This window comes from Erigeron canadensis, chromosome 3 (genome assembly GCF_010389155.1).
Source record: "Erigeron canadensis isolate Cc75 chromosome 3, C_canadensis_v1, whole genome shotgun sequence".
NCBI lineage: Eukaryota > Viridiplantae > Streptophyta > Magnoliopsida > Asterales > Asteraceae > Erigeron > Erigeron canadensis.
Window position 1 is genome coordinate 35821788 of NC_057763.1, and position 27510 is coordinate 35849297.

At 35.7% G+C, this 27510-nt stretch overlaps 6 protein-coding genes across 6 annotated transcripts; 5 read left to right on the plus strand and 1 right to left on the minus strand.

Annotated features, from left to right (window-relative positions):
* Positions 1 to 4176, plus strand: LOC122592488 (beta-glucuronosyltransferase GlcAT14C). The gene is made up of 4 exons (XM_043764728.1): positions 1 to 607; positions 2390 to 2465; positions 2577 to 2692; positions 3585 to 4176. Exons 1-4 carry the CDS (start codon positions 64 to 66, stop codon positions 4058 to 4060), a joined length of 1212 nt encoding a protein of 403 aa, XP_043620663.1. The 5' UTR covers positions 1 to 63; the 3' UTR covers positions 4061 to 4176.
* A 740-nt stretch (positions 4177 to 4916) lies between these two features.
* LOC122594516 (WD repeat-containing protein 44-like) lies at positions 4917 to 8796 on the plus strand. The gene is made up of 7 exons (XM_043766963.1): positions 4917 to 6815; positions 6912 to 7002; positions 7091 to 7248; positions 7340 to 7391; positions 7474 to 7553; positions 7632 to 7725; positions 7972 to 8796. The coding sequence occupies exons 1-7, from the start codon at positions 5256 to 5258 to the stop codon at positions 8628 to 8630; spliced, it is 2694 nt and encodes an 897-aa protein (XP_043622898.1). The 5' UTR covers positions 4917 to 5255; the 3' UTR covers positions 8631 to 8796.
* A 1266-nt stretch (positions 8797 to 10062) lies between these two features.
* LOC122594592 lies at positions 10063 to 13305 on the plus strand. The gene is made up of 5 exons (XM_043767028.1): positions 10063 to 10610; positions 11551 to 11608; positions 11676 to 11793; positions 11874 to 11991; positions 12744 to 13305. The coding sequence occupies exons 1-5, from the start codon at positions 10131 to 10133 to the stop codon at positions 12792 to 12794; spliced, it is 825 nt and encodes a 274-aa protein (XP_043622963.1). The 5' UTR covers positions 10063 to 10130; the 3' UTR covers positions 12795 to 13305.
* A 606-nt stretch (positions 13306 to 13911) lies between these two features.
* LOC122592709 (transcription factor MYB3R-3) lies at positions 13912 to 19147 on the minus strand. Its single transcript, XM_043765001.1, has 8 exons — positions 18976 to 19147; positions 18385 to 18436; positions 17935 to 17992; positions 16969 to 17063; positions 16762 to 16865; positions 16519 to 16647; positions 15082 to 16142; positions 13912 to 14149 (listed from the first exon to the last, which is right to left on the minus strand). Exons 1-7 carry the CDS (start codon positions 19110 to 19112, stop codon positions 15107 to 15109), a joined length of 1611 nt encoding a protein of 536 aa, XP_043620936.1. The 5' UTR covers positions 19113 to 19147; the 3' UTR covers positions 13912 to 14149; positions 15082 to 15106.
* A 1826-nt stretch (positions 19148 to 20973) lies between these two features.
* LOC122592028 lies at positions 20974 to 21573 on the plus strand. Its single transcript, XM_043764241.1, has one exon. It carries the CDS (start codon positions 20974 to 20976, stop codon positions 21571 to 21573), a length of 600 nt encoding a protein of 199 aa, XP_043620176.1.
* A 904-nt stretch (positions 21574 to 22477) lies between these two features.
* LOC122593024 (actin-like) lies at positions 22478 to 26126 on the plus strand. Its single transcript, XM_043765360.1, has 5 exons — positions 22478 to 22696; positions 23869 to 23938; positions 24385 to 24778; positions 25080 to 25693; positions 25776 to 26126. Exons 2-5 carry the CDS (start codon positions 23879 to 23881, stop codon positions 25839 to 25841), a joined length of 1134 nt encoding a protein of 377 aa, XP_043621295.1. The 5' UTR covers positions 22478 to 22696; positions 23869 to 23878; the 3' UTR covers positions 25842 to 26126.
* The last annotated feature ends 1384 nt before the right edge of the window (positions 26127 to 27510 follow it).

Consider the following 27510-nt stretch of genomic DNA (forward strand, 5'->3'; position numbering starts at 1 on the left):
AATACAACACATTTTAAAAGTAGACCATCTGTCTGAATCAATGATCATCATTCTTCCCCAACCATGACAACCACCACCAACAAAAGACAATCAAATCCTAGATTCAGAATCACCCCTTCTTCTTCAACTCAAAATCAGAAAATCAAAAAATACATCCCCCATTTCTTCATTATAATCACCATCCTCTCACTAACTCTCTTTCTATCTCTAAAACCCACACCCAAAACCCTTCCAAACCCAAACCCCACCTCCCAATCCATCTCTCCCAACCTCCCAGAACTCCCCAAATTCGCTTACTTTATAACCGGCTCGAAATCGGATGGACCGAGGCTGAGCCGGTTGGTTCGGGCTATATACCATCCAAGAAACTATTATTTGTTGCATTTGGATCTTGAAGCGAGTGATGGTGAGAGAATTGAGCTTGTGAATAATGTGAAAGGATTAAAGAATGTGATGATTGTTAAGAAAGCTAATTTGGTAACTTCAAAAGGGCCTACTTTTATTGCTTGTATATTACATGGTGTTGCTCTTCTGTTGAAACAAGCTAAAGATTGGAATTGGTTTATTAATCTTAGTGCTTCTGATTATCCCCTTATGCCCCAAGATGGTAACTTTTTTCTTTAAATAATACAAAATTTTCGGTATTTTGATTTTTTCGTGTGTGTGTGTGTATATATATGTATGTTTTGGTTTCTATGACATGAAATGTGAGAAATGTGCGTATAGCTGTGTTTGATTGTTTGTATGAATGTACCTTGTTTTTAAATGTTTTGATGATACTGAAATAGTGTATTGGGTTTAGCTTGTTTGAAAGGGTTTATGTTTATTTGCCAAAAAACTTTTGTGCCTAATAAGCAGTTTTGGAAAAGTTTCATTGAATGCTGTGTTTAAAATAGCTTTTTAAGCTTATTAAGTACTTCTTTTGGAAAAAAGTGTTCCGATATGTAAACAAATAACACAATTAGCTAATTAGCTTCCTAAATCAGCTTTAACCAAACATAACCCTAGGTTGTTGAGCTTGTTAACTAAGTTTATTAAGTTGGACAGTTGGTTTAATCCAATAAGGGTGTCTCTGGTTTGATGTGAGGAATCGTTACGAGTTGCAGTTTTAATGGCAATGAGGACGGGTTTCTAAGTGCACTACACTTGTTGGGACTTTTGAGTACGACAATATTGGTGGTTTCGGTACCCATTTTTTAAAAATCAAACCCATTAACCAAACAATATAACTAGTAGTCAGATCCATTCTTTCATTACCATGCCCACCAACCAAATACCCCTTAAATCATATATTTACACTTGGTATGGAAGATATACGATCTTACTGGTTTTATGACTGATAACTTGAGTCTTGGTTCTCTTGATAGCGTAATCAGCGATTAGATCCAATAGTAGAGAGACGGTAATTGATATATGTATTTGTAGTTTAACACAGTTGTACTCCACACAACAAAGATCCTACATGCACAACTATTATGTTTAACACAGTTGTAGACCGGTTAGTGTACTATATGTATTTGTTGTTTATGGCCAAGTTTCTTTGTGTAGATATCAACTCCCTAGACAATAATACAGGTTAAAGACCAGCGTTGAGTAATTGGAGAATCTACATGTGAAAAGATCTTGATCGTGCGTGTATGCATGATTTATTTAGGCGTCAACTCTACTAACGGTGAACATTGTAGGGAAAACACATGCATTGACCCGACTACACCTAGATTGAGAGGTTCAGTCATGGGTAAATCTACTCCAATGCATGCAAGTATACACTGTTGATTACATATCCTTACCACTACTCCTCTAGCACGTTGCACCTGATACAATGTTATCCCACAAGTCTTCTTGACACTCATAAATTCCTCTTGATAAACTTTGAGTAGTATGTTCACATTTTCTTTTTAATGTTCGGAGAAGCTAAGAGGACATGTGAGAACCTTATCAAACATATCTGCTTAGAAGGCCATTAAAAGTGGTGATGTAGAGGTATTTAGCAAATTGCAACAATGTACAAGAGCATTTATGTTGACACGGTGCTTTAGGTAATGATGATCATAGTCACTATACTATAATATTGTGAAAGCCCACTTGCACCCCATGTAAGGTTTACCTTAGAAGCGAAAATGTCATATCTCGATAGTACATCAATCTCCTCTTACGTACATAATTTTGGATGTCCTCATGTCCACCTGGTGCTTTGTATCTATGAAGTTATCATTGGTGATGAAGACTCAGACCTCAAGAAGAATAGGGAATGTAGGCAAGGTAGTTAGTTATATAAGGGATGCCAAAGTATATGTTTTTGTCCCCTACTTGTTTGAATTGAGGAAGCTGATTCTATGCACATATGATGGTTTTGATATTTTTTTTCTCTTTATTATTTATTTATCAGATATCCTTCACATTTTTTCCTACTTGCCAAGGGATTTGAACTTCCTCGAGCACACAACCAACATTGGCTGGAAAGAGTAGGTTTTCATTTGATACTTGGACCTGTTATATTGACATGATATATATTGAATTGATCCCAGTCAAGGATGTTCAATGATCTTCCAATTTTTTTTATTGTAACTTCACAGGTTTCAAAGGGCAAGGCCAATCATTATTGATCCCGGCTTATATCATTTGAAGAAGTCTGGCGTGTTCTGGGCCAAAGAGAAACGATCTATGCCCGCCTCATTCAAGCTGTTTATGGGTACTTGTGCCGCATCTTACTTCTTTTATTATATTATATCTCTATACTGTTATATCTTGGCTTTCATACTTATATGAGCCCTTTTATTGTTAGCATAATTCAAATGTTACTTAAGAGCTTGAAAGTCAAACTTAAGAATGATATTGTGTAAGAAGCCATCTATATATTCTTCTAAAAGAAAAATAGTCATCCAGAAAACTAGTATAGCCACTATGGGAGTATGGGGGTGCTTTAGGAGTTTGAATTTCACCTTGGGTATATTCAATGAATGACCAAGGTGTGCACCACTGTTCAGGCAGTAGAAGCTTCTCCGTATTGGATACGGTTTTCAACACTTTCTAGAAGCAATATTGTTACTAGGGTAAAATGCTACATTTGCATCAAAAGCTGGAAAAGTGATGTGGACTAGGTTTCAGTGAAAAGTGAATAGTCTTACAGAGATTACTTTGACATTTTAGAAGCAGCAAGTTGACCATGAAAGTCAAACTTCCCCTTCCTTGCACTAAGAATTGAGAGACTGATAAGAAAAGGAGTACTATCTTCTTTGGTAATCGTGGTGTCCAACCTTTGGCTGACTTATCCTTGAGGTCCGAGTCCACTGCCACATAAACTCAAACCGGATAAAGCTCTCCCGCCTTGTGAACACAATGTTTATGATTTCTTTTTCTATATTTTTCCCTAGCCATGGTTTTAATCTTGGACCTCCAATTTCCCAGTCTTTAACACAATGTTTGGTAACCACTTTGACAACCCTTTGCGTTTAAAAAAAGAACCTTTTTTTTTTTTGGTCCAAACAATTGTTGTTCAACATTATTAGTCTTGAAATGCAGATTTTTATAAATTTCTGCAACTAAAATCTGGTTGTTGATTATTTTCCTGGTTTTTTCAATAGGTTCTGCATGGGTTGTGCTCACAAGGCCATCTCTTGAGTTTTGCGTTTTGGGATGGGATAATCTCCCACGCACTCTTCTTATGTATTACACAAACTTCTTGTCATCGACCGAGGGCTACTTTCACACTGTTTTATGCAACCATAAAGATTATCAAAACACAACTGTCAACCACGACATGCACTATATTAAATGGGACACTCCCCCAAAGGCTTACCCTGTTAATCTTACAATAGAACACTTTTCTGAGATGCTCGAAAGCGGGGCTCCATTTGGCCATTCTTTCGCAAAGGATGATCCTGTCCTTGACAAAATCGACAGAGAACTTTTGGGAAGAACTGGGCCTGTGGGTAAATCAGTCCAACGTAGTGTCATCTTCCCAGATGCTATTAGGCCGTCGATGAGTTCAAAGAGACTTGAGAAACTTGTATCTAATCTTTTAAGCACTGAGAATTTCAGGCCTAAACAGTGTAAGTAATATGGTATAAAGCATTGTAATTGTCCCGATTCATGATCCTTTCTGCTGTAGTTGTGTTTTAGTTGGTGCCGTAAGAAATTTTGAATTTGTTCATATGATAGTCAGCCTTATATTAAGTTTGAGGTTCAACATCGTTGTAGATATGCAAAAGAACCGGTCATATTTGGAATCGGATCTCAGATGTCTGTCTATCTGCACACCTTTATCATTTTCCATGAGTCTGAATGTACAAGTTGCACTTTTAATCTAACTGGTTAGTGTCATATGATCTGATCCAAAGGTACTACTTGTAGAGATGTAGCTATCGACGGTTATAAAGTTCAGCTGAAACCGAAGTTTCATATATGAATAAAAGCCTTAGGGATGTTATTAGCAAAATCCTTAATAAAATAGTGTGTTTGTGTAGGATGACTTGTGGCTTAAGTTGCTAAAAACAATTCCCAATGGGTTGACATGGTAGTAGTTTGCTTAGGTGTCTTGTAAAGTACTACGAGTAACTTTTAGATTCGAATCTCATTAAATGGCTTTATATTTTTATGAATGATTTTCCTTGCCAAATACTTTACAGTTTGTATGACTCAACTAAGGATAATGATAAATCAACCTAATTGATATTCTTATGTATATACAGAACCAGTCGAGTTAATCATGTGATATATGAAAGAAAAGGTTACTCTTGAAATAATGTGTGGTTTCGTTAGACATGTGAATATGTGATATTTTTTATTAAAAAGAATATAAATTTACTTTTTATTATCATTTTAGCAGACAGCTAAACCAATCCATTTTATATTCTGTACATCAGTACATATTTAAAAGTTGATTAAATACGTACTTTAGACTACAAATGAAACCATACATGACCCTTTGAACATATTTTTTTTATTTAAAATTATGGGACATAATTATAATATATAAGTCAGAATATCTTTTAGATTTTATTATTAAATGAAACAATGTTGAAGACATTGTTAGAGTGTTAAGGTTTGCATGTTGTAAAGAGACGTGACAAGTAGTGATCACATCATGTCATGGATTTATCATCATCATCCCCCTTGATTTCCTCTCTTCCAATCACTAATTTTACACCAACAAAAAAAAAAACACAATCTTCTTTCAATACAATCCATTTTCGATCAAAACCATTTCATATATCTGGTAGCTGCAATATTGTTGCTTTTGTAAATGTGTGAAAATGGAAGGCCGAAGAACCATGACGATGAATTGGGACGGATTAGGAGACCTCGACGACGATGAGGACCTTTTCTTTGATGCCCAACTACTATCCGGTTCTTCATCCTCAGATGAAGAATTTGACGATAGCCGGATGTCTTTCTCATCTTCTGCTGATTATGACAGCTTTTTGGGGTTTCAAACGAATGAGTACGATATGTGGATGGCTGCGCCTGAATCTATTACGGACAGACGCAAGCGGCTTCTCCAAGATATGGGACTAGGGAGCAACAAAGATTTGTTGGGATTCGATAGCTTGCAAGGAGCTTCTTCGACCCAAATACTATCTAGAAAAACCGACATTCCTCCCCCAAGTAATGTCCGTAAGTCGGAGGAGGAGAAACAATTGTCACCTGTTTTGATAAATCCAAACCAGGATGACCAATTGTACCGCCAGCCATGCGAGCCTGGTTTTTCAGGCGGGCATGGATTGTTGGCGCGTTCAAGATCAGCAGGAGGAATATATACATCTTCCATTGATACAAAATGTAGGAAAGAAGAAATGATTGGTTTAGTATCGAAAGAAAGTCTTACCCGGACGTTTTCTGGATTTTCAACACCCTTTGTTGGTTTATCGTCTTCTCCGAGCAAAGGTCAACAGAGAAGGATTTTTGTTGCGAAGGACAATACTAACAATAACGGTACCGATGATGACACGACAAATGCGGGTCAAAAAGAATCCATCCTTTTGATCAAGAATTTGGATAATGGGAAGGAGTTTATGGTTAAAGAGTGTCACAAAGAAGGGAATTGGAGCAAACTGAGTGACGTTCAAACAGGGAAGCAGATTACAATGGAGGAATTCGAGAAAAACGCAGGGCATTCTCCGAAGGTGAAGGAGTTAATGAGGCAAGGGGATGATGGACGTTCGGGTGATCGGAAATTGACACCAGGTAATTCTTCTTTCAAAAAAAGTTTCAAAAAAAGCAAGAAAAAAGGGGCTGCATTGTTTAAGAACATAAAATTGGGATCAATGGTTGCATCAAAGACTAACAAAGAAAAGGTTTCGACGAATACTGGTTCGCCTTCAATCGATAGTAATAGTTCGCCATCCATAAGTGAGCAAAAAACATCTTCCCAGTGGGTGAAAGCTCGAGTTAACGGAAAAACATTCAAGGAATTCACAGCATTGCATCGACATCAAGAGATTCAGGGTCACGACGGATCAATTTGGGCTATGAAATTTACATATGATGGCCATTATCTAGCGACCGCGGGTGAGGATAAACTGATTCATATATGGGAAGTGCAAGAATGTGATGTAATGGCAATGCGAAGTGGAGATGACCCTAGTTCGGCTGGTGCCACACCAGTTCACCCGATGGCAATGATGGCTAGTCCTGATGGTAGGCCACCATTGCCAGAATCTACACCAGAGAAGAAGAAGAAAGGGAAGAAAAAGAAAGGGATTCCGGACTACGTTCAAGTGCCGGAAACTGTTTTTGGGCTGTCAGAAACACCATTCTGCACCTTGAATGGTCATTCGGATGATGTCCTGGATCTATCTTGGTCAAGATCTCGGGTCGGTTAAATTTATAAAGTGTAGCTCTACATTATGACCCCCAAGAGTTTTAAGTCAAGAGCTTTAACTTAACATTATATGTTTTTCTCATTGTAGCTCCTACTTTCATCTTCAATGGACAAGACAGTAAGACTATGGGATATTGAAACCAAGAATTGTTTGAAAGTGTTTTCTCATAGCGATTACGGTATGCACATACATAAGTATTTTAGCATTATGTTTGGGAATGGCAACATGCTAATCTTTTTTAATCATGTAACTTATATGTATGGCAGTGACGTGTATCCAGTTCAATCCAGCTGATGATGACTACTTTATAAGTGGTTCACTAGACTCAAAGGTAAGAATATGGAACATACCAGATCGGCAAGTCGTGGACTGGATTGACCTCCATGAAATGATAACTGCAGTTGGCTACTCTAATGATGGCAAGGTAAAAGCTTATTCAAAAACTTGAAACCACTTGAGTCTATATGTAGATATAAAAATAATTTACTAAGTGATTTGTGTTTGTAAAAATGAAGGTTTCGGTTGTTGGTTCCCACAAAGGAATTTGTCGATTTTACAACACAGCTGGTATGTACTATTTGTAGAACTATATCTGACAATTTGAATGTTGTGTGTATGGGCCTCATAATAAGTTTATTTCTGCTCTTAGATTGCAAGCTAGAGTTTAAGGATCAAGTTGAATTGAAAACGAAGAAAAAGCCACAGCCTAAAAAGATAACTGGTTTTCAGGTAATGCCATGACCTTCTACACATCCGTAACAATAACTAATTCTCTATACCTACCTAACAATTTACGTCAAATTGCAGTTTTCTACATGGAATCCTTCCCAGGTACTCGTGACATCAGCAGATTCACGGGTCAGAATTTTAGATGGGACGAAAGTCGTCCAAAAATACAAAGGTATTCACTTTATATGCATAGTTTGACTTTCAGGTCAAAGGGGATAAATCAACATTAATACTGACATCAAAAGTGTTACCATTATGGAAAGATATGTATCAATTAATTGAAAACTACAAACACAATGAGTTGTATAAATTTAACTAGCAAGTTTGTGGAAATAAATTCAAATGAACATTGAAAATGGAAATAGATGATTTTGATCTCAAAAAGTCAATGTCAATACTGACTTTTGATTTGCCACAGGTTACAAGAACAATAACAGCCAATTCTTAGCTGATTTTAGTCGCGATGAGAAATACATAATCAGTGCTAGTGAAGATTCACAAGTATACATATGGAGACATGAAGAAGCAAAGGGGAAACATAAACATCCAATCTGTAAAACTTACGAAACTTTCCCTTGTAAAGAAGTTTCTGTTACAGCACCATGGCCAGGAATCAGCAGAATCGCACAACCAATCGTTGCAATGCATTCCAAAAAGCACTCAAAAAAGTCCACCACCATGCTACCACCACCCTCCCCATCACCGGGCTTTTCTCCTTCACCCGATGACATTGGCCATAATAAGCCATCATCATCACCATTGCCACCAATGCCTAAAAAGGGGAATCAATCAACAGACAGCAGTGATGACGCAGACCAACATTCCCATCCTGACTCGTGCATAGGGCCATCCGAGTCATTCAGTTCAGCCACTGGCTCATCAGGCAGGTTTGACGAAATGAGCTCCCCTTTGACCTCACCCTCACCCAGCCTTAAGTCTCCTTCATGGGGTGGTAGCCATGGTCCCAAGACCATTCAAGCAACAGCTTGGGGATTTGTGATTCTGACTGCAGGGTTGAATGGTGAGATCAAGGTTTTCCAAAATGTGGGATTGCCATTTAAGGTTGGACGCTTGTAATCCGTTTTAAGCATTTTCTGGATATAAGGATTCTTGTCAGGTCTTTTGAACACTATGACCTGCCATTTAAGGTTAGCCGTGAAGATAGTCCTTTTAAAGACTCGTGTATACAGTATACCATGAAATTTTGTAGTTCTGAGGACTATAACGAATTTTTATTGTCACATATGACCTCCTTGCAAGTCCTTAATTTGTGTTATTCCATCCTACCACAAATAAATATAAGTGTAAAAATGACATCTATTCTAATACGAGTAGTAGCTATCAGAATTCAATTTAATAAACACCCTGAATGAAATTCTATCTATATATAAGTGATAATAGTTAAGTCTTGAATTCATCATTTAGCATACAAGTGTCATCCTTGAAAGTCTACAGAAATACACATCAACAGGATGTTTATGTGTCAAGCTTCTCTTTAGCTTTCAATTAAAAACAAAAAATATGAAAATATAATATTGAGTGATTGCCAACTTAAAAACAAAAGTTTTTGGAGACAAAAGTTTTCAATTGTCTTCCAGGAAAGCTTTTACATATAAAATAATCATCTAAATAATTTCTCATCTCATAATTTGAATTTGATTCTAAGATTTCCATGTGAATACATATCGAACAATTGATGATGGTTTTGCTTATGAGCTCCATTAATATTCCAATATTTAATCATTTGTTTGACATTAATCTATATTGAGTTACAGCGAGTTATGAGTAGTACTTATTAGTTGTTAATCAATTCCGTGAGCATTGGTCAGTATGTATTCAATAAAATTTTAAGTTTCTTAAAATAAATTAATATGTATTTATGATTTACTTTAAATTGATAAGAATTAACTTAATTTAATGACTATCAAATGCATTCTCATTAAACATTAATTATGTTTATCTTTATTTTAAAAAACTCGGAGTTCATTAAATACCCACTAACTATTGCCCCGAGGGCATCAGTTAAGGACGATGATATATAAATTTAAGGTCACTCCTTATAGGGGACACTTATTACCCACTTCTTTCACTATTCATCAGTTTTCTCTCTTCAAGAACACTTCAAGAACACACCCTCCTTATATTACTCACTTCTTCTACTATTAATCTATTATTTTATTATTTCATTTTTCAAAATTAGGTAATAAAAATGTTTTATTTATTTATTTTCCAATGGCTAAATGCAAGAATTGGGACCACACCCTCCAATGGCGCTCGTCTACAATTGGGGGTAACACACTGGACGTGACCCAATACGCAATGGTGCTAATGGTGTCCTCCCGGTGGCGTGCGTCGGATGCGGGAGGACGCAGGTATAAGGACCCGCCTAACAAAGTTTGTAAATTTAAAAAATTTAAAGATTTATATCGAAAGATTAGATAGATAATGATGGGTTAATGATGTGATAGTATAATGAGACATTGCATTTTAAAGGCCGTTTTTTACTTTGAACTGACACATATATAAACTGTTTGAATATTTGAAGTGGCGGGATAGCTCATAGACCGACAGACAGAGATGATCGCTCCGATGAGCCAAACCCTAGACGATAACGACCTCGACGACGAAGCTCTTTGGGCCGTAATCGACTCTGCCGCCGCTGTATCCGCTGCCAAACCACAAAACAACCACCATCAATCCCCCAAAATCAGCTTCCCGCTCATCTCAAATTCACCATCACCACAATCCACCATCACCGCAAACCCTAGAAAACAGTCAACGGTCAACGTAGAGGAAAGCTTCACCGATCAACGGCGAAAGAAGATCGCTAGGGTTGGTCGATCCGACTCAATTGGCTGTCCTTCTCCTCCGCTTGCTATGGTGAAGCACGTGCCCCGCACGCCGACTTCTTCTTCGTCTTATTGTTCGGATTATCAGATTCAGAGTCCGGTGGATTTTAAATCAGACGATTGTTCGGTGACGACGCAATTGCATAGCTTGGCTGGCCGCTTTCCGACTGTTGATATTTTCAAAGAGTATCAGAATACTGCTATGGCGGTTAGTATATCTATATGACTATATCTACATTATCTATATTATTATATACCTGTATATATTTTTGATTATTATTAGTTTTTATTCATTATGTTTGTTTTGTTAATTGTTTCGTATTTTCTTTCATAAAAATGTATATACATATATGCTGGTTTATATTTTCTTTTGGTTAAATTTGTAGGAAATTTATATTCAAATAAAAGGTAAAATGCTGAATTTAAATGTAAAAGAGTATCATTTTAGTGACTTTGTGCCTCTAGTATTGCAATGTCTGACTATGGAGTATGGACTCAAACTGATATATGTAGTTATTAGCAATAGATAAAGAGTTTCCATAGTCGGTATCAGATATCTTGTGTGAGCGAATTAAAGCAAACATTGTTGATCGACATGAATCACGACTACAGTATGAGTACGAAATAATAAGTGTACTTGATATGTTTTCTGCCAAGGGTAGTTTGTGATTTATAAGTTACAGCCTGCAAAGAAAGGCATTGCACAACTATTGCTTGATACGGGCAGTTTCACCTATCTTGCTTATCGTATCAAAGAATCAACTTCCTTTTTTATTTAGAGGGCGAGATCATGAGAATGTTTCCTTTCGTGTATCACGTTACTAGCAGATTCAGGTGAAAGTCAACCTAAAAAGTAAAGGGTGATTAGTTTTTCGATGGATTTTGACCCAAAGTTCTTGAAAGTCAGAAAGTGAACAAAAGTTGTTGCACAAAACCAAACAGGGTTAAGAAAATATAATGCAGATACTTATATAAACAAGAAGATTCAACAATTGCAGGCACACAAATAGAAATTCACATCTATAACTATCAGATGTAAAACTAACAAAGCTAATTGGTAGTTAGGTACTTGTAACTTGATGTTCCTGTGACACTGCAGATTTCATTAATACATACCAAGAGTAACACAAGCTGATATCTGTTTGCAGATTCTAGAGAAGGGTGACTATACCATGATTTGTGGGAACCCGTTTATCAAAAAGTCAGGTAAAGTTGTTTCACTTGTTAATGCATTTTGTTCCTCTTATTTGTTGCTGATGGATCGCAAAAACAGGTTGGAGAAAGATATCATTGTATTTCAACATCTCTTATGAAATTAAAGATAAGACTATAGAATTTGATGATAATCGTAATGTTCAGCGTGCAGAATTCATTGTCCGTGCACATATGCAGTACGTTTCCTTGAGTTTCTTCATAAGATGCAGGGCTGGTTATTGTCCATATCTGTTACAATGTGTTTATTTGTGTGTAGAGGGGGTAGATTCTCTGATGGATGGGGCTCATGTGACAGACGTGAGAAGAAATTTTCAAAACCAAATCATGATATTCCTAGCACCGCTGAAACCAGAGCAAAAAATAAAGCATGCCAGGTAAAATTTCTCTTTGTAAATCCATACCAAGTTCAGGATTGATCAGTTTATGACATAAGTGTTGAAATAAAAATTTAGGCAGAGATAATTAATATGTGTACACCATGTATTGCTGACAGAATATCATACATTCTTGGTTACTTTAATATTTACTTTGAGCTTCATGTGTACACCTATGAACTGTCCTTCATTTTCTCTACTTGCATATGCGTTTTCTGTTTTCATAAATTTTTTGTTATTGGGACGGCTGTAAAAGTTTTGCCAACTTGCATATGTTCAAATATGAGGAAGGAACTGATCAGTCTATGTGCGCTGCTATTATACCTACTATTTAGTGGATATTGAACCTCATCCATGCCCCTTTATGGCTTTATGTGTATTTCAGACTTTTTTTTATTGATAATTTTTTTCATTCCACTATGACTGCTTTTCTCAACTTTGTATGCCAAATAGTAATAGTTGAGTATTAGTCAAAAAGAATTAATCATAGCCTTTTTTGTGATAATTGACAAAATGAGTCACTGCACTTTAATGGAAGATCGATACCCAAATCATACTTGAAAGGTTGTATATTTCTAATATAAAAGATGACATTTAATTGTTTGTGAGTTGTCTGGGAATATGTAACATTGAAAGATCGTATTCATTCTTAATTTATAATTTTGGTTTTTGTTTTCAAAGGAATGATTTTCCCTAATTCTGGCTGAATTCATGTTCAATTATTGGCAAGTAAAGTATGTTTGTGTTTGCAGGACCTTCTAGGTATAGGAGAGTATCGCCCTGGTCTAAACGCTCAGAGATAATAAAGAGAGGAAGCTCATACTGTGTTGCAAAAGCCCACCTGTGTATAACGTGACTTCAATTTGGGGATTGGTCGGTCCGGTAACTGTAAATTGACTCAAAAACGCCTATGCCAAATCATGATGCCATAATATATGGCTATGGTCTTTACATATAGTGGCAGCTTACACGCATGATTGTGAAAATCTTTTAAAATTTAAAGAAAGCTCTTCAGCCTCGAGGTGTAAATAGTGAGAAATTGCACCACTATGTGAAGGAAGACATTCTTTGACTGAAACAATAAAGTGCCTAAGTATCAAAGTACAGTGTGAGCATTTTAAACAACCAATCAAAATAGTTTTGGGTCAAAACGGGTAATTATAAGCAAAAGGAGTCGCATTAGGATAACATGTCTAACACTTATTTATCTTTTTTCTTATAACTTCCATGGATAATTAATGTAACGATTACAGGAACCCATATCATAAAACATGAGTGGTTTTGGAGAAAATTCTTGATAGGAAGTGCATGAAGTATTTTGCAAATTACACATGTACGATGGATCCCTTTTATTTCTTGTTACATCAAGGTGTAGGGAGATGCAAGAACGAGAATTTTGCATACATTTTCTATCATAAGTATGTTTTTCTCCCGATCATTATCTCACAAAACATTGTAATAACCCCAAGTTGAAGACCTCATATAAGACGGTAAGAAGTTAAAGGTTTTGAGTGTATGCAATTTCATTATAGATTGATATCCTTTAAATTTTACTGCTTTTTAACATGCTAAAGAGCCAGGAAAATGTCTTTTGTTGTTATCCTTTATTTTACTAATTATCTTATTCTCTACTCCAACATGGTTTATCTAACGGAAAATAATAAATCCCTTTAAACAATCCTTTTAAAAATCCCCCTAATTCAAGCTTCTATTGTAACTGAGATTGTGATGTACTGCAAAAATAATAGTTTAATTTTCTGTTTGAGATTTGATCAAAATGGCAAGTGAAGTATGTACTGCAAAAAAATGAACAAAATCATAGGTTCAATATAATGTCACATTTAACGGACCTTTGTTTACAAGTTTCAAAATCTTAATCTTACTTGAAAGTAACTCAGGTAGCTAATCTTACCAGAGTCATTTGATTTATCAAAACCCTGATTAATCTATGTAAATTTTCATTCTGTCCATACAGCCAAGGAAAAAAAAGTAACTAAAGTAAAAAAAATCTATATTTCGAAGCATTTACTTTCAATAATCTCTACATAAGATATTTAATTGCTTTGTTCAAATGAAACTGTATGTGTTTAAAAAGCATCCCCTTTGATACGAGAGTGGCAGCAATCCATTGTAAAATCCAAGAGCAATTCAACGGCTCCTAAAATAGAACAAAAATAAACATAATCAAAAACTTGGCCGTGATAAACCATCAACAAAAAGACCACAAAATACCTTGTGGATCATATGTTAAACTATCTAAGAACAACGAATTCAATTGTTGACACATGCACGTATGGATGGATAGATGCATGTCTGCATGTATATGTATGTATGACTGCATGTATATACATGGGGAGATATGTAAACATGTATAGAGTGAAACTTAGTCAAAACTGACAACTCAGAAGTATTTTCACTATCATAAAAGTATGCAACTCTTGGGACCATAATCTTTAAAGACTTCAATTGTAGTTTATATAAGCCCACACATAATGTAATCTAACATGATCGGATAACATAATTGGGGAATGACCATTTCATTTAGGAGTACTATTAGCTGAAACATTATATAGTATCACATAATACAAATTGCATTGTCATACCTATATATATTAGCAATAAACTAACAATAAATATCATATTTGTAATTTCGCGTGCAGAAGAAACACTATTAAGCATGCAAGAGTAACAGCAAAAGGTTAGTCATTGTACTTTTACTCTTTAAGCAAGTAGATAATTAGATAGAACAGAAACACCAAAGTATGCAAGCAAAAGAAATTTTAGCTATAGTAGTCACATCTTTTGCCCTTGGTAGTTGTCAAAAACTACTCACTGTCGCAAGAGTTAGTGTGTTTTTGGCATTCTAAGCGAAGTACATTGTTTACGACAGATTATTAGTATGCAATTACAAGACATGCTAGCCATTGTACTTGTAGTCCCATTGCAAAATGCTCATTAGAAATTTTCTGGAATAACCACTTTGAAATATTTTTGTAAAATCACCTACTCAAAAATAAAATGATTGGCACACATCAGAAGAGTAGGATTGTTTAGATTAAGACCTAGTAATCGAGAACTGGAGGCACTTACAATATCTTGCACAAGCAACCTCTATTTATGATCCATTTGGACAAGCTTCGGGTATAGAGTTGTCTTTCACATTTGAATTTGCAGATTGGGTTTCACTCTTACAAATAACGTCTTCTAGTCTGAACTCAAGTTGCTTTTCAACAGACTTCAAATTAGACTTCCGTGTGTACCTTAATCTGTAAGGCGGAGATGCATTATATGTATTAACAGTAGCCAGCGCGCCTTCCGTCACAATGCCACCAAGATTATTGCCACTACCATATGAAGCTCCTCCACATGATTCAGATTCCTCCGAAACATTGTTAGCTCTTTTAGCATCATGGGTCTTCATAATCTTGTGAAATGAGGGAGATGATAGATCTTTTCTTTTTCTTAAAATAGAAGGTGTGTTAGGAAAGCTCTTAGCAGCAATCTTTAAGATGGATTCTGGTGTTTGAGCATGTAACTCATTGCATTTCTCGGCATAAGGAGGAGTTGAATAACACCGAGGTGAAACAACTGAGTTTGAGCTACACTCACGGGAATTCCATGTCATATATAGAGCACTTGATTCAGTTGGCATAACATTTTCTATCTGTGGAGGTTCGTAATACAAAGAACCGAATGATGGAATGCTGGATCGTAATGGTGATGCATCCAATGTGTCCTGATTAATTCCATCATGTCTTGTACTGCAATTATTAAACTTTGGAATCAAATTCCGGCTTAGGTGACTAAGATCAAACTTCGATGGCTGTGATTTGCTTCCAGCGGGTTCAGAATCAGTTGATCCACATGGAAAATAATTTGATGAAGCATCTACATCTTGAGATGGGGTCGAACATTCTAAATCATCCGTAGTATCTGTTTCCACCTTACGGTGTTCTGCAGTTGTGGGTGATCCCCAAGCACTTGTAGCTGAGGAAGCAATCAGTTTTTTGGTTGAATGAATTCTGCTTATGTCACCACCTCCATTCTGAATATCGTCCTTTGGGACAGTTGGAAGGTTCCCTGTGACTAAATAGAAATCCAATTTCTTTTTTAAGGAGCTATTCCAATGATTTTTAATTGCATTATCGGTCCTGCATGAGAACATTTCAGTTATAAGCAAATAATAAGATAAAAAGACAACAAACAATCATAAAAATTTATGTGAAGCAGATGAAGTTAAACATCATTTCTCCCAAAAACAAGAACTTCAAAACGGGTAGCAACCCAACCCATTAATACTAGAAAAATGGAGCAATTTGGGTATGCGGGTTAGAAGTCGTCCGAACATTATATCACTCTACTAACTATTATAAAATTAGAAGTATTAAAAGTGGTTTAGGTTGACCAAAACCTGACTTGAATAGGACTAAAAAGGTACTCATTTAGCACTGTTACCCACTGGCAACACAAAACTTTGGTGACATCATTTAGTAAAACTATAGAACTATAAACAAAGATATAAATCACCTTCCAGGCAATGACTTTGCTATTTCAGCCCATTTGTTTCCATGCACACGATGTGCATTCATAAGTTCCATCTCCTCTGGCAGGGTCCAAGCATCCTTTTTAATATCCGGATTCAAATGATTGTGCCACCTGAATATATATGTAGTCTTCAGGGATTACTAAAACACTGCGGGTAAACAAAGTACAGCTACATGCCTACATAGCTGTCTAATGAATTTGGAACAAATAAGGGTATTAGACTACCTCTCACGACATTGTTTCCCGATACGACCAGGCAGTGACTTGGCTATTTGAGACCATTTTGTAGGCCCGTATCTTTGAACCAGCTCGACGATAGTGTCATCCTCCTATAGCACAAACAAAGAACGGAAACATTGACAGTTTACTTAACAGATGAGATATTTAAAGAATATATGCATAACTCAGAGTAGGAAAGATTCGGGTGCAAACCTCTTGTGTCCAAGGACCTTTAATAAGCTCCGGATTAAGAACCTTCTGCCAGCGATGCAAACATTGGACTTCTGACCTATCGGGAAAATATTCAGCTGCGAAACATCAAACAATCATAAGTAACTCTTATCTCACATAGCAAAATAGACCACCTCATTATATGTATTTTTTGGTACATAATTTTGAGACACTCCCATGCCCATGAGAACGAGCAAACTAATTAATTTCAACATTATCGCATCTTAACAGCACAATAAACTTCACAAGAAGATGTTTCAAGAGACTCGATTTAAAAGCTATATTCATTACAAGCCCACACATAACAAACAAATAAGAATATGTTCTTAAAAAATACTGATAACGATAGTTGTTCAACAAGATTACTGCATAATGGCCAACATTCATAGTTTCACTATTGATTAAAAGCCGGAGATTTATCTCAAGACATGTACATGGACTAGAAGCCTCAGAAGTCAGAACAGAACTTGAACTTAGAATACAGGAGAATAGAGTTGAAAACATAATCTTATCTCCATATTCAAGCACAATATCCTTGAGGTATGTGGATAAAAAGCAAAATTAAATCAAAAAACAGAGGGTATTGAAATAGTCACATAAATAGAAGCATCTTAACATAGGATAATACTAAGGAAGGTAACCAAAAGACATGAAGATATAGTATAATACTAAGGATGATACCCAAAAGACATGAAGATATACCAAATTCTAACAGAAAGTCGAAGAAACTAAAAGCTAACATTAAACAAGGATGAGAACATGCAAAGTGTTTCACATTAAAGAGCTTGCATCAGATCAGAAAGCTTCAATACCAATTCAATGGAAGAATGGATTCAAGCAAAAGAGAAAAGTGGAAGTGGAAAAATAAAAAATCCTAAAATCAGAGTTAAAACATTCTATGGTTTAATATATATTTTTGTCAATGCAAAACAATGAGAAGAATTTCACCTATTTTCTTCCAGCATTTACCCTTGTAAAGCCCAACAGCCTTTTTAAGCGTCTCATCCTGTGAAAAATCAAGGAAAAATATAAAAGGAAGCCAACATCGAACATGACAGTAGTACAACAAAATGAGCACATTAGAAAGATAAACACAAACAGGTATGCTGAATGTTATTCTAACTGTATATGACATATCCTGGAAGACTTTTTCCGGCTGTAAGAATCCTCTTTGACCTCCTCTTTTAGAATTATAGCACTTAAACACGAAAAGAACGCACAAAAAAACGTTGAATGCTTGTTCTAACTAAAGCTTATTTGCCTATGTCCATGAGTTAAAACTATATAGAAAAAAAACATGATCCCTCTATGTCATAGCTACTAAAGACTAATATCACTCTTTTTCAATGCAGATTCACAAAACTGAAAATAGCAGCATATTCCAAACAGACAGCATACCTCCTCTGGAGTCCAACCCCCCTTTGCTCGTCTAATCGGTCCAGATGTCCTCCTGTAATTCCAAAAACAAATTGTGACTAAGGAACTTACACTTTGTATCAATTGAAATAACATAAGGATGACAAGCAATAAATAAACATAGCCATGGCCATTAGTCTATGCAGCAATATAAATTTCCATACTGGTTATGGTATCTATAAGTTATTAATTGTCTTACTGATTACCTAACTAGTCATGAACAGTAGGTTTCCCTTCACATATCATTTCATAAATGTATAGCTATTTCTACACTAGACTTCCAAAAGTGCTACTTTTAAAATATAACTTATTCAAACTCTGAAATTCAATACGCCAAGAATATTAAGTAATCCAAGCACATAGCTCAAGCACCAACTTAGAATTACATTCATTGTAATAATCATCCAACAAGTTAAAGTACTTAGCTCTACTTGCCACATAAGTTGTAAAAATTTTATGTCACAAGATAAATTAAAATTTACTTATCACCATTTTTCGGCATAAACACAATTCAACTAAACAACACAGCTTATAATTTACCAAATGAACACAAAGTGAAAAACAAAAGCATACCTATGAGGCGGCGATGTAGCAGTAGGACTGGAAATCCGGGGAGACTTGGGTACCACAATGCCACTACTACCTTCAGAGATTGAAGAGCTCGATTGCTTATTCTCTACACAAATTATCTCCAACTCCCCTTTACCCATATCAAATTCTTCTTATATATATATATATATATATATATATATAATCCCTAAAATGTACAAAAAAAAAACCATTAACTTTCTTATCTCTTCACAATACTAGAAGCCACACAACTGTAAACATCAAATTCCTAATTTCCATATAAACCTCATTAATTATCCACAATTAATAACTAACCAAATAAAACCAGATCTAGACACCAATAAAATATATATATATCAGATCAAATTAAAGTTTAACTAACTAAACACAATTCATCTGGAAGCCGTCTTTCTACCTTCGGCTAGAGGTATGCGCCTCTACATCCCACCTCCCCATACCCCGCCCATATCGAGATTTGGTATCGTTGTCGTTGTAACTAAACATAATTCAATCCAACTTCCTTTACAAAAAATAAAAAATAAAAAAATACATAATTTAACCACACAAAAACCCTACAAAGATATATATTACAACATTTTTTATATATAATTCAAGGAATGACAATTCATTAATCCAACTTACAAAAGGAAATATACCGAGTTTACCCATTACATAAAGATTGAAACTTTTTTTGATATTTTTATAAGTTTTGACTAATAATTCATTAAATTGAAAACAATAATTATAGAGTAAAAAACGTACCTTTTTTGTTAATAAAGTAAAGAAGTGAAGCTAAATTGAACAACCCTAATTGAAAACCATTCGGAACAAAAAACTTTTCCCGTTGAAAGATCGAGATATATATGAATATAGATAGATACAGAGAGAGAGAAAGAAAACGTATAGATTTTGGTTTGTATTTTAACGAATATTAATGGGGGAGATAACGTCGCCGTTTAGTGACGTTATAAGGGTAAGGAGTTATGCCTTTGGATGGAGTTGACGGTTAGTGACGGTTTCCGTTAAATGAGGGTATTAAAAGTTTGAACCTCTAGAAATAAAACGGCACACAAGTTTGTTTATTGACAGCCGTCTGTTAGATGTCACACATGTTTGTCAGCCGTTGGATAGTTTTGGTTTACTTTTGGTGAATATTTCTCTTTTACGAAAAATGGAAAAACTGATTAATTAATAATAAAAAATGATAAATCCTTCAAAATAAATAATGTACGTTACCCGCGCAATGCGACGGTATTCGTAACGACCATGATGTGGTTGTGGATGGTGACTTTTGGTGGTAGATATGGCGTCGAGTGGTTTAGATAATTGATGTAAAAGGTTAATTGAGATTTAAAAAATAATAATAATAAAAGACTGATGATTTAATATAATCATTAAGAGTATTTTGACATGTGTCTCCATGTAACTTCAACACGGAGCTTATTCTTTTTATATAATATAGTATAGATATAGAAACCAAAAATCTTTCTAATTACATGATAATTATATGTGTAAAAATCAAGGGATCTAATTAGGAAATAGATCAAGTAGAACACACATGTCACAATTTATGGTTTTAACAAGATTTTTAAATTAATCTTTAAGTAAGATAAATCATTTGCCTCTATTTATAATACACTAGATTTTTTATTGTCATAAAAATTAGAATCTAAGACATTAAAATGTTCGAAATATGTCTCTTATAAATTATACCATCAATCTTATATTTACTAAAAATACATACATTATTTCTATAGTTCTAGGCAATTACTTTTTATAATAAACTTTTATAGTTTTGAAAAAAAATCATCTATAAATCTATAAATTACAATAACATATTATGTTTTTCTCTACAAAATACCACACAACGGAATATTGAGCAAAAGATAAAAGTTTTAAAAAACACAAGAGTTTTAACTTAAATATGAATAGATGAAATATTTAAGAAAATGTGTTGTACCAATAGGTGAACCGACGGACAACTATGATGACTATATATGTATGGCCGAAAGAACAAGTCAGGAATGTCTCGAGTATTTTTGTGATGCGGTCATTCATTTGTACAAGCGGGAGTATTTGCACAGGGCGACATCCCATGACGTCGCCTTGCTGTACAATGCGCATGAGGAGCGACATCATCTACCAGGTATGCTCAGTAGCCTTGATTGTACGCATGTTGTATGGAGGAATTGTCCTAGGGGCGAGAAAGGGCAATACACGCGAGGGGATCACAAAGTGCCGACTATCATGATTGAAGCTGTTGCGTCACAAGATTTGTGGATTTGGCATGCGTTTTTTGGTCCTCACGGATCAAACAATGACATTAATGTGTTGAATCGGTCACCGTTGTATGATACTACCAGAAATGGAATGGCTCCAAACACGTCATTCACTTTACGCGGCCGCTTATACAGATGTGGGTATTTGCTTACTGATGGAATATATCCTAAGTGGTCTACGTTTGTAAAAGTGTATCCGCATCCAGTTGATCCAAATGAAGTGAAATTCAAGCGAGTGCAGGAGGCGTCGAGAAAAGATGTAGAACGGGCTTTTGGGGTGCTTAAGGGAAAATGGAAGATTTTGGACGTCCAATCCGGTTAATGGATAAGGAGAAGATAGGGAAAGTCGTCGACACATGTTGTATATTGCACAACATGATCATAAAAGACGACGGGAGGGCTATCTCACCGGTTCATATAATGGATCCACCGGTGCCTGCAGCTTACGATCCTTGAGTTCTACGGGAGTTACATGACGAAAACGTCCATTATCGTCTTTGGTATGATTTAATGGAACATGTATCAACGTTGGATTCGGCATACCTCGATGAGCCAGCAGCTCAACCACCACCTATCAAGGATTTGATTTAGTATTATGTAGTTTATTTAATTTTTAAAAACATGTTGCATTGTATTTTTCTTTTTCTAGTTTATGTAATGTTATGTTTTTTAAAATTAAATAAAATGTTGTGTTTTAATGTTAAATTGTTTAAGTTTAAAAAAAATTAATTTTGAGAGGGTTGAGAATTTATCGGTTGCCAGTAAAAAGGGTTGAGAGGGTTAGTTGGGAGGGTTTAAAGGTTAAATTGAGTTGAAGTGATTTTATTGATGGAATTTGGGAGAGTTGATAAATTTACCGCCCACCACTCCGTCCCCCTTATCACTTCACCACCTTAAATAAAATTATACATGATTGGTACGTTTGGTAAACGGTTTATAAAATGTATGGAAACTTAAACTTATGTTTTTCCTTGCTAAAGCTTACATGTTTGTAATTAAATATACACATAACTTATTTTTAATACAAATCATAACCCTTATGAAAACTCATGTTAAATTGATCTAAAAATGAAAAGAAGAAATGCCACAAAGATAGCTAAGCCTTAACCACATAGTGTTTATGAGATCTCAAAATTAGGCATAGCATTAGACCTTATAATACAATCACACAAATATATACACACATGCCACCTATATATGAAAAAAAAAAACAATTATCACTACTTTTACAAAATCTTCCTTAACTAACAACAACGGATTGTCATCCACACCCCACCCCGAAATTCATTACCATTTTCCACCATCAAACAAACTCTTTCCTTTTACTCCATTCATTTTACCCACCTCCCATTTTATACCAACTTTGTTTAGCTCTTTCTTTTTATTCAATTCTCTTCCATCTTTCTCAAAGGATCAAGCTTTTTATCGTGTATCAAAATTTTAAGGTAATTGCTGTTGAACCCATCAATCTTTCATGATTTCCAATGTGGGTTTTCATTTTGGTGATTAGATCTTTGTTAATTAATATACGTGTGTATCTATAATGATGATATACAAGCATTGTTTACAATGTTGTTAGTTTTGATTGTTTTCGAATTGTGTATGATGAGGCCTTAATTTCTTGTTGACAAATGACAATGCATTATTGAATCGTCTTGTACTTTTTATTTGATTTGTCCGTTTTCAAGAATCGTACCTGCATTGTAATATGTTTTTAGTTAAAGGGGTGAGGTTTCCCTGTTAAGGTCACCTGGGAATAAGTCTTTTTGACTCACATTTTTGATGTATGCGGCCTTATCGGGTTATTCTGTTGCCATTTCCAAGCCTTTTGTTGGCCATCTCAAGATAGTACCTAGTGAGATTTGAACTCGAGACCTCTTGTGAGGAATTTTAGTATTTTTAGCTCTGTCTACAAATTATATTTTTGAAGGCAGATATCTGCACTTTAGCATTAAAATGCCATTATTAAAAAAGACTAATTACATTATAATAGCCATGGATTGGAATGTGATGTGTTTAGCTATATTCTTTTATAGCTTGTGTCGCTCATCTTTGATTTCATGTGTTATAATGGGTTCAACTGTATTTTATAGCTTTGATCGTATTATATTATTTGTGTCATTCAATCATTCATCTTTGACGTTATAGGGGGCTATATCAGTATACTTATGTAAGTGTGATTGTAATTCAAGTGAGACAGTCCAAACTAACATTTTATTGCTAATGTGATGCTGTAGCAGAATAATATGCAGTTCAGAATGCAGAATTCCATAATAATTTGATCCTAATAGACAACTTTTATGTGTTCTAACCCAATATATTATTTACCCTGCTTTCTTACCATGTCCTCTCATCCGTAAATAGAATTTTAGTAACGGGTTTCATAGATGAATGAATGAATGCTAATATTAGATATTGTAAGGGTTCATTTCACATAGTCATTCCCTATTAGCAGCCAGTCTTGAACTTGAAAGATCAGATCACCTAGCTAATACTGGCTCTTGATATGATTTTTCTTTTAATGTGTCTATAAAACAGTATAGATTTCACACACATGAGAACCCTTTTCATATATCGGTGAGTCTGCTTTGTATATAATGTTGTCGCTTTCCCACAGAATTTAGAAGATGGCGGACGGAGAAGATATTCAGCCCCTTGTTTGTGATAATGGAACTGGAATGGTCAAGGTATCCTATATCTATTTTTGCTGTGTCGGATCAATTAGAGTTGACAATTTGAACCTGCTTGCTTAGAAGCAAGTTAATAAGGGTTCTGTTTCATGTCAAACAGATCAAATACAAAAGTTTAAGCAAAAAAAGGAAACCAGTCAAGTTGGTTTAGAATCCCACAAAGCATATTTTAATGCACAAAACTTCCTGAGTCATAAATTCAAGGGCCTTCATTCGAAATAACATAATGTTTGTAATGATACTTTCTTTATAATAAGAACCCAAATTTACCTGTTCAGACCCTATACAAATATATATAGACTCCTGACTTTGTTTATATGCGCCTGTTTCAACCGTTTACCTAACTCTGCGAACCTGCCCATTTGCCACCTTTAGTTTAAATCTTGATCTTGTCCCCTTCTTTCCTGACTTTGTTTCATCAATCTATGTTTATTGTTCTGAAGGCTGGATTTGCTGGAGATGATGCCCCAAGAGCCGTCTTCCCTAGCATTGTGGGCCGCCCACGTCACACCGGAGTTATGGTTGGTATGGGTCAGAAGGATGCATATGTCGGGGATGAGGCTCAATCCAAAAGAGGTATCCTTACTTTGAAGTACCCAATTGAGCATGGTATCGTTAGTAACTGGGATGATATGGAAAAGATTTGGCATCACACGTTCTACAATGAGCTTCGTGTGGCTCCAGAAGAGCACCCAGTTCTTCTTACTGAAGCACCACTTAACCCAAAAGCCAATCGTGAGAAGATGACACAGATCATGTTTGAAACATTTAATGCTCCTGCCATGTATGTTGCAATTCAGGCTGTTCTTTCGCTGTATGCCAGTGGTCGTACGACTGGTTAGTGCCTCTCTACCCTTCTTACCTTTGAAAACTACCATTTACTTTCACGCGGGTCAAGAAATAGGTCTAATATTTAGGATACGGTCAAATGGGTTGAAACTTGGCCAAAGTCTGTTCTAATGCATCAATAACTTATAATTAACGTGCAACAAGTTGTGGGTCAGCCACTCAAACTGGTCCAGTTTGTTGCAACACATACCAGTGGACATGTTTCAACAAACCTGTTATGTAACTTGCCCATTTTTGTCAGCCATGAAAAAACGTGTACTCTTTGGCTTATTTTTGCTTCTTTCTGTAGGTATCGTGCTTGATTCGGGAGATGGTGTCAGCCATACTGTTCCCATATATGAAGGGTATGCACTCCCGCATGCCATATTGCGTTTGGACCTTGCAGGACGTGACCTGACTGATGCATTGATGAAAATTCTTACTGAACGAGGTTATTCGTTCACTACAAGTGCTGAACGGGAAATTGTGAGAGATATGAAAGAGAAATTGGCATATATTGCCCTTGATTTTGAACAGGAACTAGAGACCTCTAAGACTAGCTCTGCAGTGGAAAAGAGCTTTGAGTTACCTGATGGGCAGGTGATCACAATTGGGGCTGAGCGGTTTAGGTGTCCTGAAGTTCTTTTCCAGCCATCCATGATCGGGATGGAAGCTGCGGGTATTCATGAGACAACATATAATTCGATAATGAAATGTGATGTGGATATTAGGAAGGATTTATATGGAAACATTGTGCTTAGTGGTGGAACGACTATGTTTCCTGGTATTGCTGACAGAATGAGCAAGGAAATTACTGCTTTAGCCCCGAGCAGCATGAAGATTAAGGTTGTGGCTCCACCTGAAAGGAAATATAGTGTCTGGATTGGAGGGTCAATTTTGGCATCCCTTAGCACCTTCCAACAGGTGGGTTTCTTTTCTATTTCGTGAATTTCTATTTTATCTGGTTAATGCGAATCTAATGGTTTTGTGAATATAATTGTTGCAGATGTGGATCGCAAAGGCTGAATATGATGAATCTGGACCTTCAATTGTGCACAGGAAATGTTTCTAAGCACGGGAAAGAAAGTAAACAAGCACATTCAGTACTATTCAGGAGACATTGCATTCTAGTAATCTCCAATCGTTCAGATTTTCATCAGGAGAGTGAACATAAGCAGGCAGGTTGTTTCCCAGAATAATTTCACAAATCATTAAAGTAGTTACTTAGTTTTGCTAAGAAAAATCTATCAATCAACATATCGTTGTACTTTTATTTTTTCGTTTTAATAATGTACAAACGCTGTAAGGGATTTGTTTTTATGAATGAATTACTTGTAGCAGTACCGGTTAACCATAATGCAGTTTGCTTGTGTATAATTGTGATGGGGAAAGATTGTTGCAAGTGCGGATATTTGAGACTCAGAAACATTCTGGCAGTCTCAAAACCGAGTCACTTGTAACCTTTGATGACCAGGGTATGTTCTATATCCTACATAACAATGCTAGTTAAAAGAGTATTAGAAAGTTCTAACCACTTGAATAGACCTCTTTGAATAAACTTCACACCTCTGAAAATCACCACTATCACCACAGAAAAAGAGAGAGTCAGTTGTGGAATTCACAACTGTTAGGTTTGGTATAATGGCATGGAAGAAAAACAGCGAAGAACTCATCCAAAGTATCTTTTAATTCACAGTGGAGGTTTACTCAACTAGAACATCTCATTAAAGAGAGTGTATGTATTGATTTTGAAATTAATTTAACTTAATCAAGAAATGAAAAGAAACTCATTAACTTAGGGGGAGAGGAATGGTATGGTTGAAAAAACTATCCCTCCCAAATTTCACCAATTAAATATTCTCAAGTCTCAACTCAATTTTTCTTTTCAGTCCTCTCAACCATTTTCAATGGCATTCATGGTCTTCTCAACCCTTCCAAAAAATTTTTTCTTTTTCATTTAATTTAATCAAACTTATTTTTTTTTTTTAATAAAAACTTAAATATTTCATTAAAATTAAACTAAACATTACATAAACATAAATTAAAAAGTACATAAATTTAAATTCTACATTTCTAATGAAAACAACTAAATCAAATTCGCAACTAATGGTGGCTGCATTGCTGGATCGTCAAGGTATGATAAGTCTAAAGCCGATACATGCGCCGTGAGATCATATCGGAGCCGATGATACACGTCCTCGTCCTGTAACTCCCGGTTTGCTTCCGGGTTATAAATTCTTGGCACCGGTGGATCCATAATATGAACCGGTGATATTGCCCGCCCATTGTCTTTGATGATCATGTTGTGTAGTATAGTACAAGCAACGACGACTTTTCCGATCTTTTCCTTTGTCCATAGCCAGAGGGGACGGTCCAAAATCTTTCATTTTCCCTTAAGAACACCAAACGCCCGCTCAACATCCTTTCTTGCAGCCTCTTGTAGTCTTTTAAATTTCTTTTCATCTTGTTCAACTGGATGCGGATAAGCTTTAACAAACGCAACCCACCTAGGATAGAATCCATCGGTAAGGTAGTAATAACGCTTGTAATCATGTCCATTTACGCTAAATGAACTGTCTGACGCGGATCCATTACCCTCGTTTTGAAACAACGACGATTGCTGCAAAACGTTGACATCGTTGTTCGATCCAGCATGACCGAAAAACGAATGTCAGATCCACAAGTCATAGGAAGCAACACATTCAATCATAATAGTAGGTACTTGTGATCACCCCTCGTGT